We start from the raw sequence: 14,513 nt of genomic DNA, 5'->3' as shown, positions 1-14,513 counted from the left end.
TTTATGTGTGTTATTTTGTGTAAATTAAAGAGTAAGTGTGTGTTTTTAGACCATGTTGATCCGTGGATTTCATTATTTTGTGTTGCCTACTTTGTGTCTGAGGGGGATAGTTGATTATAATTGACAGCACACAAGTGTGTGTATATGGTCACACATAAACTTGAGCAAGTTGAGCAATATGGTGTTGTTTTTTTAAAATGTCTCTAGTGTCAATACCTCATGCCTACACCTGGGATGATTGTAAATGTGTGTGTGTGCATGTGTGTGCTTCAGTGTATGTGTGTGTGAGAGAGAGAGAGAGAGAGAGAGAGAGAGAGAGTGATGTATGTGATGTTGTGTGTGTACTTCAGTGTATGTGTGAGAGAGAGAGAGAGGGTGTGTGAGTGTGAGTGTATGTGTGTGATGACGTTTGTGTACTACATGTATGTGTGTGTGAGGGAGAGAGAGAGAGTGTGTGTGTATGGATGTGTGTGATGTTGTTTGTTCTGTTGAGTGATTGTTGTGCTCTCTCTCCCTACAGCCATCCATGAGTTTCCAGAGGACGTGTTCACCCCAAAACAGCGTGCTCAAGGAGCCATCGCACTACACATATTTGCAGTAAGAGAATTGTCTGTCTGCCCGTGTGTGTGTATGACTATGTGCATGTGAGAGAGGGATGCGTTACAGTGCAGTACACACCTCAAATGTATTTTTGTATATCTGTGATGCAAAGAACTAGCTACTCTTCCACAAAAGCAAAGATAGCAAATAATTCTAAGAAAAGTGTAAAAGGAGAAATAGTTTTTTAAAATAGTTTAAAAGTAAAGTACATAAAACACAGAATGCATCTGATTGAAAGTAAGTTGTTTGATTAGTGAACAGAAAGCGTCTGAGAACAGTTTGGTCTAAGTTAAAGCTTAAGTAAAAGCTGCTTCACCGTGTGCAGTTCTTTAAGCGGCTTTTACAAACTAATAATTCTCCTGTGATCTGAAAGATCTGGAAGGTGTGTATTGCTGAAACATGTCTGATAGGTAGTTTGGCCCGTCCCATTTTGTGATTTACAAACAAGCAGTAATGCTTTCAAGTCAATTCTGTAACTTACTGGAAGCCGGTGCATGGACTTATGTATTGAAGTAATATGGTCAGATCTTTTTCATTTTTGTAAGAATTCTAGCTGCTGTATTTTGCATCATTTGAAGCTGATGGTCTTTTTAGGAAGGCCTGTGAAAAGCCCATTGCAGCAATCAACCCTACTGGGTTTTTCCTAAATCTCAGACCACTGTCAATTATGACACCAAGTTTTTAACAGCATCAAACATGATAACTTCAGTTTTTTCATTGTTCAAGCTGAAGAACATTTTGACACATCCAGTTGTTAATTTGGTCAATAGATTGACAAAGAGATTCAATATACATTCAATATGTAGCCATTATGTAAATTGGTTGTCATCAACTATGATAGGAAATCAAATTGTTCTTGCTGATTTGCCCAAGTCGGAACAAGGTTGAATAATAGTGCCCCCAAGATCAATCCTTGGGGCACACCACAGGTTAAGGACATTGGTGTTGATGTACAGTTGCTGATGGCAACAAAGAATTACAGTCATGTGTGTATGTGTGTGTGTGAGTGAGTGTGTGTTTTAAATGCAGACTAACCCTGATCCCCCCTCCTGCCAGTCAGGTAGCACACCACATTTGACATCACACCCTTGGCCCTCCCGCGGTGAAGTCGCCCGTCTCTGTCCGTGGGGCAGGGGCAACCGCTGGCAGTTATAAATACACTGTCATCTGGCTGTCAGGCCTGCGTGACTGGGTGGCCAGTTCTGCTGAAAACAGCCGGTTGCTCAGACTGCCCTTGGCTGGTGCTGTCACCGCTGCGCTGAGTTGGGCTTGCACAACAAAAGACACGTGCACAACCTCAGATAACTTCCACCGCTATTAGCTTCACTGGGTCTGCCAAAACACAGTGTTCATACTGTAAAAGCCATAAACTTCAAGCATGTTGCTGTGAACTGATAAAGACATGTTTCACGTGAGTACGTTAGAACACAATGTAGCTCAACACAGGATAGGACATGTAACAGTTTGCAGTTTGTGGTTTAGTTTGTTGGCTAGATTCAGTTGCTCTCATCAGTTTCTGAAGGTATTGTGTGTGTGCGTGAGTGTGTGTGTGTGTGTGTGTGTGTGTGTGTGTGTGTGTGTGTGTGTGTGTGTGTGTGTGTTAAGACTGCTCCTACCATTGCCACTTTCAAAACCCAATTGAAGACCACCCTCTTCTCTATGGCTTTTTCCTGTTTTTTTTATTGCTTTTATTGTTTTTACTTATTCTACTATTTTATTGCTTTTATTGTTTTTACTTATTCTACTACTGTGATATATTTTATACTTGTGATATGTTTTATACCTGTTTACTTTTATTTGAGGTAATGCTTTAGCTATGTAAAGCACATTGTGTCTACCTGGTGTATGAAATGCGCTATATAAATAAAATAAATTGCCTTGCCTTGCCTGTCTCCAATCCATTCTCCCTCTGACTCTTATTCTCTCTATCTCATCATCTGTTTCTTTATCTTTTTTGTCTGACCCAAAGGCACTCTATATGTTCCTGGCTTTGGCCATTGTCTGTGATGACTACTTTGTGACGTCTCTGGAGAAGATATGTGAGGTGAGTTGAAGGACAGTCTTATATCCAGAGAATATGTGCGTTTGTGTGTGTGTGTGTGTGTGTGTCCGGATAGCTGTTGCTTGTGGCTTATGTTTGTGAAATAAAGTGAGCTGTTGTCTATCGAGGCTAGTCTTCCTCTCAATAATTTACATGAGGGCGAAAACAACTAAGTGGAATTTGAAAACCCCCTCCTTGATGAATATTTCAGAAACTGCACCTGAGTGAGGACGTGGCAGGAGCCACCTTCATGGCTGCCGGAAGTTCAGCCCCAGAACTTTTCGCTTCTATTATAGGTGATGCACGAATATTCACATGCACACTCACACACACTGTCTCTTTCTTTCTTTCTTTCTTTCTTTCTTTCTTTCTCTCTTTCTTTCTTTCTTTCTTTCTCTCTCTCTCTCTCACACACACACACACAATACACACACACACACACACACACACATACACCACACACCTGCACACACATGCACTCATACATACAAACACACACAATTTAAGTACACTTATTAACTCTATTTAATTTCAATCATGGCCTCATTCCTGTAAGACTTCTGGTGTGCACTGTAGATTTCATAATTTAATCATAAAAGCCCTTCTAGGCGCAAGTGTTGGAAATTAGCATTAGCTGTAGACACCACGATGCATGCATTAGATAATTGTTTTCAGTGTATCTATGTATACGGTATCTGTCTCTATCAAATAATCTCTAATAATAATAATAATAACCCCACTATACATAATTTTATGCAGACATAGATACAGCATATAGTCTTAAGGATTTGATATAAAAATGTGTTCTTTAATGTTTCCCCTGTGTCTTCCCTCCTACACAGGGGTGTTCATCACGCATGGAGATGTGGGGGTGGGCACCATCGTGGGCTCGGCTGTGTTCAATATCCTCTGCATCATTGGCGTGTGTGGCATCTTCGCTGGGCAGGTAAGCTGTTGGTCTGCACTGATCTCTATTGCATAAGGTGTTTAAAAGAATTTGACTTGAGATGAAAAATAGGCTTGAGGAGCTGACATTTTGAGGTTGATACGATTATCAAACACAGGAAAATATGGAAGGTTTTCCTGAACTCTTTGGAAAAATGAAATAGAAAATAGATGGAGCCTCTAGTATGCCTTTATTATTTGCCTACATTTTATAGGGCATTTATTCCTATGCTATGTAATTTGCTCATGTGCATAGCCTTTTGTAGCCTACATCTCTGTGAAGTTCACATATCAGTGCAATGCATGGAACAGTGCATGGAACAGTGCATGGAACAGTGCATACTACTGTATATAGCCTACACACTTCACAACCACAGAGTCCCTTTGGACACATTTCAGCAAGCCATGAATCCCCTTGTTCTCTAGACATAAAAGAGCTGCTGGCTCGCGGATAAAGACTCCACAACAAAGCTATGGGCTGAAGCCTTGTGCCAACTTCAAGTCTTTTCAATGGGCCGTGCAGCAGCACTCCACTAAAGCACACAGGCAGCAATGCCAGAGTCATAATCTCAGCTCCTGGAGGGGTCCAAAAGTCACTCAGAGAACTCCATCACTACGATGTAAGCCACAGCTCAGCCAATGCACGCCAGCGCAACAGAACCCACACAGCTGGTGAGGGTGTATGACGAATGGCACACCCATGGGATCCATTTTCGAATGGGTCAGTGTCAGATGGAATATATATACCGTTTAAGAAAGTGTTTGGATAAAAGCCTTCACTAAATGGGACTGGAAAGGAAGCCAAAGGATGTAACCCTATAGAGCAGACCTAAACACGTCCCTTGTGAAGAGAACGCTTTTTCTCATTGGCTTAGATACATGAGTCACATCCAATCGCGTTTCAGGCTGCAGGGGTGGACTCCTTAGATATATAGGTATGAGCTACACCAGGCGCGTAGCTGAAGCGGTCCGTTTGCGACGCGTAAAATCCATTTTAGATGAATGGTCTATTTTTTTCAAACGTACGCCCCACTGTCACGTCTGGTGTAGCTACTTCCATTGATTATAATGGAAGCTAATTGTTGCATTAGACGCAACGCGAACGGAACGCTTCAGTTACGCGCCTGGTATAGCTCAGCCCATAGGCAGTTATTGGGTTTGGCTTGTTAGTGAGTGGTATGGCAGGCCTGATTGTTCTGGGGAAAGAAAAAGCACAGGCATACATCTACATGTATGTCTAAATATCACTAATAATGTTACAGCACTATAAAAGGTGTGGGAATTTGCTAGACGCATATGGTCAATATCTTGATGACCGTAACGCATCTATTTTTGGCTTTTCTTTCTGCTAGATAAGGCAAGGCAACACTACTATGCTAGTCCCATCTGCTTAATTGCCCTGCAAAGGCCAGGTCATTTGTTTCAAAATATAGGGCAGTACCAATTTACCGAGCAGGTCAGCAGGTCAAGCATATACATGTATACAGTATACATGTATATACTTCATCCACGTTTGCTCCAAGTGTTCCACTCAGTGTACACAATACAAAATGCTCAAATGAATGCTACACTTACTTTTTAATATATATTATAAAGTAAGTGTAGCATTCATTTGAGCATTTTGTATTGTGTACACTGAGTGGAACACTTGGAGCAAACGTGGATGAAGTCGTGTCGGCTGTGTTCAACTTCAGTGGGCATTTAAACATCCAAACATCCCATTACAGCAAGTAACTATTTCAAAATTCCTCTCTGTACCCACCGTATGTACACTTCCTTTGAATTACATAAAAGCCTTTTCTTTTGTTGCGCTGTCTGACTCAGGCTTTTGAAGTGCACAACTGTACTTGTGCTAGGTGCCCTGTTTTCGCAGCAGCCTTTGAAATGAGGAGCTCCGGCAAACGACTTGTTTATCTTCCATTTTTTAAAGGCAAGCAATTAAGAGTTAGATCTATGCCACAGCCTGTTTCCCTGCAGTGTGTAAGCATTATGCAGTGGGTGGCTAATTATTTATGACGAGATGTTTTAAGCGTGGGCCTCATTCTGCCTCCGGAGCAAATGAACACGCTGCACTTACATCATAAGTTTCATGAGGTTTGTTTTGGTAGAGATGCCAGGGTGGAAAGTCATCAGACCTGCTGGTGTTTGAGTGTGTCGTCTATGTGTGTTATCTGTGTGTGTTGTCTGTATGTATGTGTGTGTGTGTGTGTGTGTGTGTGTGTGTGTGTGTGTGTGTGTGTGTGTGTGTGTTATCTGTGTGTGTGTGTGTGTGTGTGTGTGTGTGTGTGTGTGTGTGTGTGTGTGTGTTATCTGTGTGTGTGTGTGTGTGTGTGTGTGTGTTATCTGTGTGTGTGTGTGTGTGTGTGTGTGTGTGTGTGTGTGTGTTATCTGTGTGCGTGTGTGTGTGTGTGCGTGTGTCTGTGTGTGTGTGCGTGTGTGTGTGTGTGAGTATACCCATGCGTGTGTGGGTTCTTGTGTTGCTGGTCTGCTAGTGTTAACTGCTAACTGACTAGCCCGTGGGCATCTCCTGTGACTCCGACATAATTCCTCTGAAATGCTCCACTCGCGCTGCCATCTGGAAGCAGGTGAAATGCTCGGTCAGTGCGCCAGTCAGCCTGCGAGCAGCTCAAGCAAGCACAGATTGAAAACTCAGGTGTGGGAAACACAACCGGTAAAGGGAAAAATGTGAGTCGCTGAAGCACACACACACACACACACACACACACACACACACACACACACACACACACACACACAGATCGGGAGACTGTAATGCGAGAGAGTGTGAAAGGATTTTGAACAGCAGTAAAGTGTTTTTAGTCAGCTGAGTTAGCCCTTGTGATAGTATTAAAAGGCCCTTCACCTCATGAATGCTCCACTTTGTGACATTTGATGCTCACGAGGCTGGAGTGAATGTATTTTTATGGCAAATGCAGTGATATTTTCACCGCCGAGTCTACAGAGATGGGGGAGACGCTTATGTCCTAGTTATTTTTTATTCTATTTTCTCTCTTTTTAGGTGGTGTTCCTCACCAAGTACTCAGTGTTCCGAGACTCCTTGTACTACACTCTCTCAGTGGTGGCTCTCATTGTTGTGAGTTCAATCAACATTTTTTTGTGAAAGTGAATATTAACCATAGTGCTGAAGCTACATGCTAAAGACAACTGGGATATAAGAACAAAATATATTTAGTTGCTCTCCTAGTCCCTTCAACTAAAAAATACATTTCATGTTTTCACAGTTCATATATGATGAAAAGATAGTCTGGTAAGTGCTCATCTGTTTACATTTATGTATCAGCGGTCATTATAAGACTACATTGAACAGAAAATATTACAATTTATTGAAAACCTTACCAGTTATTTCTAACAGCTTAATTAATGCATAGGTATTCCTTTAGCTATGATGTATTGATAATAAATTGTTACCCTATTATTATTAATTTAATAAACTATTGATCACCATGGAGAACTATTATGTGTATTGATAAAATGTAGTAAAATGCAGTTGTCTATTGCTGCTAAGTTGTTATAAGTAGTTCAGCATTAATCAAGAAACCATGTTTTGTAATTTTTTATAAGTAACATGCTAAATCCTATCACAATCTGTTTATCTATTACTAAAGGTGGGAAAGCCTGATCCTGGTGGTCATGTATGCAGGCTACATTATCATCATGAAGTGAGTCCATCCTCTACATATTCACACAATATGTATAATAACATAACATAACATAATTTCAACAAATGCAATCCACTTGTGTTCCTAATAACACAGTTCTGTGTGACAGTATAAATCGGTAAATTGGTACTGCCCTATATTTTGCTGCTTGTACAGGCTTATAAAGTCTATCCTTCAAATCAACACAATACCCCATTGCTGACACTGTGTTTTCCACTCTCAAGGTTCAATACCAGCATTCAGAACTTCTTCTCGGGGAAGGAGGACAAGAGCGTAGCAAACGGCAACACGATTAGCGAGATGGAGGATGGTAATGATTGTTATCAGGCTATTATGGATGACCCATCATGGCCTCTGCTGTGTCAAGGTAAGGGTAACTAGACCGGCTTCACTGGGCCTGCAGCAAACGCGAACAACCAAGTGCTCTGATTCAGCTAACTCAACCACTTGCTAATCCTGAGCTTTATTTAACTGCTAATTCTTCACTAATGGTTGGATTTGCTGTTCCTCAAGAATTACTTTTTTCCTGGGTCCCTAAGACCCTAACAACTGAACTCTTCAGTCTTTGCTGCTTCTCTGAGGTGATTTCCTTTTTTGCTCTCTTCTTGAACTCATTCTCTAACATGGTGAAGCCTGTCTCTTTAGCCTTACTAAAAGCCACCATATTTGCTTGTAGTTGCGCTTGAACTTTCACTCTCCTGTCCTGTGCTGTGCAGCTCCATTGCTCTGCATTGGCATTGTGGCTTCTCGCTTATGTGTCATGTGATCCATGGCTTTCCCTACCCATGAGACCTAATGAGAAGTGTTCGCCTGTGAAATCAGTGAATTAGTGGAGCACAGGTGTGCTTGTGTACATTTGTGTGTGTGTGGGGTGGGGGGGGGGGTTGTTTGTGTGTGTGTGTGTGGGTGTGTGTGGGTGTGTGTGGGAGTGAATGTATTTGTGGGTGTGTGGGCACGCAATGCACATTCAGTGTGCACATTTAGGTCAGGGGAGATGGAGAGTGAAAGAATGATGTCATTTGAGTACATGCCCCCCATACATCTGTGAGTTGAGGGCATTATGTCTCCATATTTGTTTATGCATGTATATGTAGGTGCATGCATGTGTGCAGGCTATGTATATCTATGCTCATATGCTTCAACATCTGTCCCTGTTAATGAGTGTGTGGGTGTGAGTTTGTATGTGTGTGTGTGTGTGTGAGAGAGAGTGAGAGAGAGAGAGAGAGAGAGAGAATGTGTGTGTGTGTGTGTGTGTGTGTGTGTGTGTGTGTGTGTGTGTGTGTGTGTGTCTGTGTCTGTGTCTATGTGTCTTTGTGTCTGTGTGTGTGTGTTCACCCTCTGTGGGTCATGTTCAGCCTTAAATGGGAACTAGGCAAGTAATTCCTTTAATTGTTTGCACACTACTTCACACAGTGGATAGAAAACCATTGCACAATTTACCATATCTCTTTGTTTTTCAGTCCATTTAGTGTTTTTAGTCCATTTTTTGCCTTTTTGTGTTTTGTTTTTGAGTTTTGTTTATTTTTTTTACCATGCAAGAAGAATTGTAATGGTGTACAAAGGGCCCAATAGTAATAAATTAGAAATATTATGATGATTATCTTACATGGATTATTATTATTACTATTATTATTATTATTATTATTATTATTATTATAGATTAGTCTGTCCTTGATCACATATCATAAGTTTTCCTTGGTTGAATTTTGTCCAGTTCCCCTTTAACCTCTCATCCTCTCATATCCACGGCAGGCAAACACACGTGTCTGTGCACTTACGTATGAGTTGCACAGTCCTCACAAGTAGAACAATAAAGAACTATAAAAAATACAAGTGCATGTTAGTGATGTGTCTGCCTGATGGTGACTGTATGTGTTGTGTCCATGTTTTCTGTTTGTTTGTGTGTGGGTGTGTGTGGCGTGTCTGGCATCCTCACCGGTGCCAGGCCGCGGGTGTATGTGCGTGTGCATGTGTGGCTGCGGATGTCCGTGTCAGAGGTGCGGTCGTTCTCACTCTCACCCTATGTATTCAGTGAAGCCGACTAAGAACTACAGCCGCAGCTCGGTGGTCATGGTGGACGAGATGATGAACTCCAGCCCGCCCAACTACCGCTTCCCGGAGGCGGGCCTCCGCATCATGATCACCAATCACTTTGGGCCCAAGACCCGCCTGCGCATGGCCAGCCGCCTGATTATCAACGAGGTGCGGGTCTGCTGCGGCTGGGGCAGGAAGGCAGGAAGACTCAGGGGCAGATGTAGGTGGGAGGGTGGCATGTAAGAGGGTGGGGGCGTTATAGAGGCGGGGGGGGGGGGGGGGGGGGGTTGTTGGAGGTTACCTGATTCGAAAAGGCAAAGTTGCAGGGAATTGAGATAGGGTCGAGGTTTGGAGGTCTGGAGGTTTGGCCCCAGGTGAATACAATGTTCCTTGAGTAAGTCAAATGTTTATATCCAAAATCATCTGTTTATTAACTGACAACTCTGTTTTAGTCAGTTTTATTTGGAATGTTCTAGATTGAAAAACAGTACATTTTTACTTGACATGCAATGATCTTCCTAGAGCAATGGGAGCTCTTTGAGTGTAATTGTCAGTAACACACTAAGATGTCAATAACATTGATGCATAATTAATCACCAGAGTCGGAGGTTGCACTTCACACAGGTTTCTCATCTCAACCATGCTAAATGTCTGCTCAAAAGATCACCCTGTCCTCATAATGTCAGTTATTTAAGCTAGTTATGTGCGTGAATTTCAATGATGCAATATGATTTTTGAATCAGCATTGCTATCTGTCCCCATATTGTCCATCATTCAATACACATCCATCTTAGTGACATCTGTAGTGTGTCAAGTATGTGCACCCAGTAGAATTTAAAAAGTTTTGGAAGCCAACAGATCATATAAGCACTTTAACTGATAAAACAAAAGTTTGGAAATAATTTAGAAATAATTAAACAACGTAATTATAATTATTCATTATAAATAAAAATAAATAATTAAATAACATATAAATTGCTATAAGTTACTAAAGTTTGGCTTTTGGTCATCAACTAAGTATGTGTTTGCCACCTATCAAGTCTCATTTGTCTTTGCCAACCCATTTTCTCACATCACTGGGCACCTTGCTGGGCACTACTTTGGGTGTGTCGTTGGGCACACAGCAACAGCGGCTGGAGCAGGAGCCCAACGGGATGGATGGCACAGCGGTGGGCGGCGGCAAGATGGACGCCCTGGAGAACGGCTCGGTGCCTGAAGACAAGCTGGCAGAGGAGGCCGAGGAGGGGGAGCTGTCATCTCCTTTCAATGTGCCAGGTGATAAATGTGCACACAAGCGCACACATTCTTTCACACACAAGCGCACACACTCTTTTACACACACACACACACACACACATACACACACACACACATCTTAATCAAGCCAATTTACTGGGCTGGCTGTCACAATTAGGTCCCACATATTCACTATCTAAAGAGGTGACATGACAATTTAGTACTCATGGACATCTCTTAATGTCCTAATAGAAGATTTAACATATGAACATGTCAGAAACGCTTGTTCAGATTGTTGCAGTATAATTTTATAGGCCATTTTGCTGCAGGGTTACTGGACATGATCTGGCCATGCTCCCAGTTTTCCTCTCCGTTTCACTGTCCACTTATTCTGTCCCTATGAACAATATACTCGGTCATTGGACTGAAGGCTTAAATATTTACAGTATGTTCTTATTTATTTAGTTCATTTTAATCATCAGATTTTAAAGCGGAATTCCGGCATTTTCCAACTTGGGGCCCTATTGCTAAACGTCTTAGGGCCAGATGTATGTACATTTGTGAACGTAGCGTTATCAGCCCCATGGTCAACACGCAGAAACCGCACGCTGTGATTCTTCAGTTTCCATGGTATTTACCAAACCTGCAGTTCATTGTATAATCAGTGCTTTTCTCCGCCCCCTACCGCAATTTGCGAACATTCACAACTTTACAACGTCAAATCTAGCAAGTAGGAAAGTTTAAGTGGATGATGTGAAAGGGAAAGTAAGACATTTGAATGGCCAACGAATGAAGGTTGCTTTTGATAGAGCACAAAGACGCAAAACTGGTGCTCTGAATAGAGATTCTGTTGTCTTTGAAAGTTTCTCTTATTGACGCTTTTCACTGCAATTTGGATTAACACCTGCTTTTACAAGGTGGAAATATTTCACCGCAAAATAGACGTACAATTTTTGTACATACAGGGGAATACCTAATTAGCCGTATTTTACGCTTCTCCTCCCATCTTTTTACACGAAACTCCCACTTTCCCCTGACCCTCCTATATTCATATGAACTCCCACTTTCCCCTGACCCTCCTATGAATGCATATGCAAAAGTGCAATTTGCCATTCTCAGCTCCCGCGACAGGCAGTCTGCACTTTTACCTCAGTGCGGCTTGTTTGTACATACCTCGCCATGTTTTTACGTGCATGTTGCGAAACAAATACGCCTTTCAAAATGACAGGATAAAAAAACATTCAGTTAAACTAGCTTGCATGCTGCTGCTGGTAATGCATTGATAAGTCCCCTTTAATGTGTGATTTGACTACCATTCAGTACATGCTCACTGATAGGATAGCACTTCATAACCCAAACCCCCAATGACTCATTATGATTATGAATTTGACCATTTACCCTGATGGCCCATAGGGGGCGCCATGAACAAGGTCAAGTGGCTCATCTCTTGGCCGATCCTGCTGCTGCTGTACTTCACCATCCCCAACTCTGCCAAGCCCCGCTGGGAGCGCTTCTTCATGCTCTCCTTCTGCCTCTCCACGGTCTGGATCGCAGTCTTTTCCTACTTCATGGTCTGGATGGTGAGTGCTGTTGAAGGATAACATACATTAAAATCACTTAACATAAAATCAAATACCAGAAAAGACCAGAAAAGACACCAAAGGCTACATCTAAGGATTCTCTGAACAACTGGTTTAAAAGTGGAATTTGGGTGTGGTGCTTATAGCCTGGGAACAGTCAGGGAAAAAAATGCTGGTACCCAGCAGAATATTTCCAGAGCACAGTGAGTCACAGCAGCCTTTTTTTCTTTTTTTTGTAAGAACCAGCAGGCTGTAAAGGTCGAAGGTCACTTCAGCTCAAATCAATTTCCATGTTTCTCTAAAAGCGCCATTACAAACAAATGTGCCTTTGTCTTGTGTTTGCGTTTGCCTCTGTCCAGGTGTCCCTCATTGGTTATACTCTTGGAATCCCTGATGTCATCATGGGCATCACGTTCCTAGCTGCTGGCACCAGCGTTCCCGACTGCATAGCCAGCCTCATTGTAGCTCGGCAAGGTGCTGGCCTTATCTCCTTTATCTCTGACTTGCTTTGCAGTTGCTTTGCTATGCTAATGTGCCTTCACAAACGGATAGTAGCAAAATGGCCAGATGATAACTCGATTGTGATTACATTGTGTGTGTGTGTGTGTGTGTGTGTGTGTAGGTTTGGGAGACATGGCAGTCTCCAACACTATTGGCAGTAATGTCTTTGATATCCTAGTGGGGCTCGGGGTCCCATGGGCAATCCAGACGATGGCTGTCGACTACGGTTCTGCGGTACATCTTTATTTCTCCTCCGCTCTCATCCTGTCTTTCATGTCCCCGTTCTCCTCCACTTTCATCCTGTCTTTCCTGTCCCCGTTCTTTCACTCATCTTAAATACTTCATTTCTGCTGCGTTCCAGGTTCAGATCAACAGCAAAGGGCTGGTCTACTCCGTCGTGTTGTTACTCGGATCAGTGGCGCTGACTGTGAGTACAGGCTGAGGTGTTGTTGTTGCTAAGTTCTGATTACATAACTGTGTGCTTGTGTGGTGTTTGTGTGTGTGTATGCAGTACTGTAGGTGAATGCCAATACATATGTAATGAATGTGTGTGTGTGTGTGTGTGTGTGTGCGTGCGTGCGTGCGTGCGTGTGTGCGTGTGTGTGAGTGTGTGTGTGTGTGTGCGTGCGTCCGTGCGTGCGTATGCGGATGTTCTGTATGCATCTATGAACATGTTGTTCCCATCTCTTCTGCTCCACCCCCATCCCACTCCTACCCCTCCTCCTCCTCCCCTCCGCTGCCCTGCAGGTTCTGGGGATCCATGTGAACAGGTGGAAGCTGGACTTCAGGCTGGGCGTGTACGTGATGGTGCTGTACGCCGTCTTCCTCTGCTTCTCCATCTTGATCGAGTACAACATCTTCACCTTCGTCAACCTGCCCATGTGCTTGGAAGAGCTGTAGGGCCTGGAGGCCTGCTTGGGGGTGGGGGGAGGAAGCGGCGGCGTCCTGGATCAGATCCAGGCACCTCCAACCTTTTCCCCACACCCCCCCCCCAACCCCCTCCTCCACCCTCTCTTCTCAGTGTCAGCATCTGGAACACACACACACTTGGTCTTCCAACCTGGCAGCTTCTGCTTGGAACTAAAAACAACAAAAACAACAAGAACAGGAATAGAGGTACAGCTACTTTCTTCTTCTTTGAGCGAACGCTGTTTTTTTTTTTTTTTTTACCTGTGATGTTATCGGCCAAAACTGAGACTCTGTGACTAAAAAGACAGTGGTGCAGTTGGATGAGGAGCTTTTTGGGATTTGGAAGCATCCGGAATATTTCTACGAGGCTCCGTCTTGGAACCATGCCTACAACGTTCTCTTTGATGTCCCAACCCACCCCCCTTTCCTTTCACTCGTCTCCTCTCCTCTCCATGCCTAGCCTCTCTTCACTTCTCCAGCCTCCTCGCTCCTCGCTCTAGTCAGCCTTGTGCTGCGTAGCGCCCTCTCATCTCATCCTAGCTGGATCCTCCCCACAGGGAGTTCTGCCACATGTCCACACCCTTGCATCAAAAAAAAAAGAGTGTTCTGCCGAGCTGCATTATTTATACCTGTCTGAAGGAGTGCTACAACTAGGCCCACCACGTATTTCATTGTGCTGACAAATAGGCAGAGCACCGCGTTGCCATATCACTCTCAAGAGTACAATATTCTCCATCTCTCAGAACTACAGATTACAGCATAATCTATCTTTCCCCTGAGAACTGGAAAATACAACTGTCAACTCTCCAAAGACTGCTAACCATGTTTTGTGACGTAATTCATGTCTTTATGAGGAGTGAGGAGTGCTACAGCGTTATTTCATCCATCTCATTAGGAGACTGTGTTAAGCTTGCCTCCCTGAAAAGGGTCGCACTGTCCATCTGTCTTTTAGGAGTAGCACAGTATCGTTTTTCTCTGAAGAATATT

At 43.1% G+C, this 14,513-nt stretch overlaps 1 protein-coding gene across 2 annotated transcripts in view; it reads left to right on the top strand.

The window, feature by feature from the left end:
• Window positions 1-13,517, top strand: part of slc24a4a (solute carrier family 24 member 4a) — a 38,033-nt gene extending 24,516 nt beyond the window's left edge. The window contains exons 3-17 of one of the 2 annotated variants that reach the window (XM_076299912.1): window positions 521-597; window positions 2,570-2,644; window positions 2,853-2,937; window positions 3,484-3,587; window positions 6,606-6,680; window positions 6,829-6,854; window positions 7,213-7,266; window positions 7,491-7,576; window positions 9,299-9,468; window positions 10,425-10,575; window positions 11,950-12,116; window positions 12,476-12,590; window positions 12,739-12,851; window positions 12,979-13,044; window positions 13,365-13,517. In XM_076299912.1, coding sequence (XP_076156027.1) covers window positions 521-597; window positions 2,570-2,644; window positions 2,853-2,937; window positions 3,484-3,587; window positions 6,606-6,680; window positions 6,829-6,854; window positions 7,213-7,266; window positions 7,491-7,576; window positions 9,299-9,468; window positions 10,425-10,575; window positions 11,950-12,116; window positions 12,476-12,590; window positions 12,739-12,851; window positions 12,979-13,044; window positions 13,365-13,517 — 1,517 coding nt within the window. Of the gene's footprint in view, window positions 1-520; window positions 598-2,569; window positions 2,645-2,852; window positions 2,938-3,483; window positions 3,588-6,605; window positions 6,681-6,828; window positions 6,855-7,212; window positions 7,267-7,490; window positions 7,634-9,298; window positions 9,469-10,424; window positions 10,576-11,949; window positions 12,117-12,475; window positions 12,591-12,738; window positions 12,852-12,978; window positions 13,045-13,364 lie in introns of both variants that reach the window. The other variant, XM_076299910.1, reaches the window with a different exon arrangement.
• The last annotated feature ends 996 nt before the right edge of the window (window positions 13,518-14,513 follow it).

The sequence above is a fragment of the Alosa pseudoharengus genome, unplaced genomic scaffold (assembly GCF_046254945.1).
Source record: "Alosa pseudoharengus isolate Yale_2024_CS ecotype anadromous, Long Island Sound unplaced genomic scaffold, YU_APseudo_1.1 YU_APseudo_1.1_scf_22, whole genome shotgun sequence".
Classification (NCBI taxonomy): domain Eukaryota; kingdom Metazoa; phylum Chordata; class Actinopteri; order Clupeiformes; family Clupeidae; genus Alosa; species Alosa pseudoharengus.
This window is presented reverse-complemented; position numbering and strand designations above follow the sequence as displayed.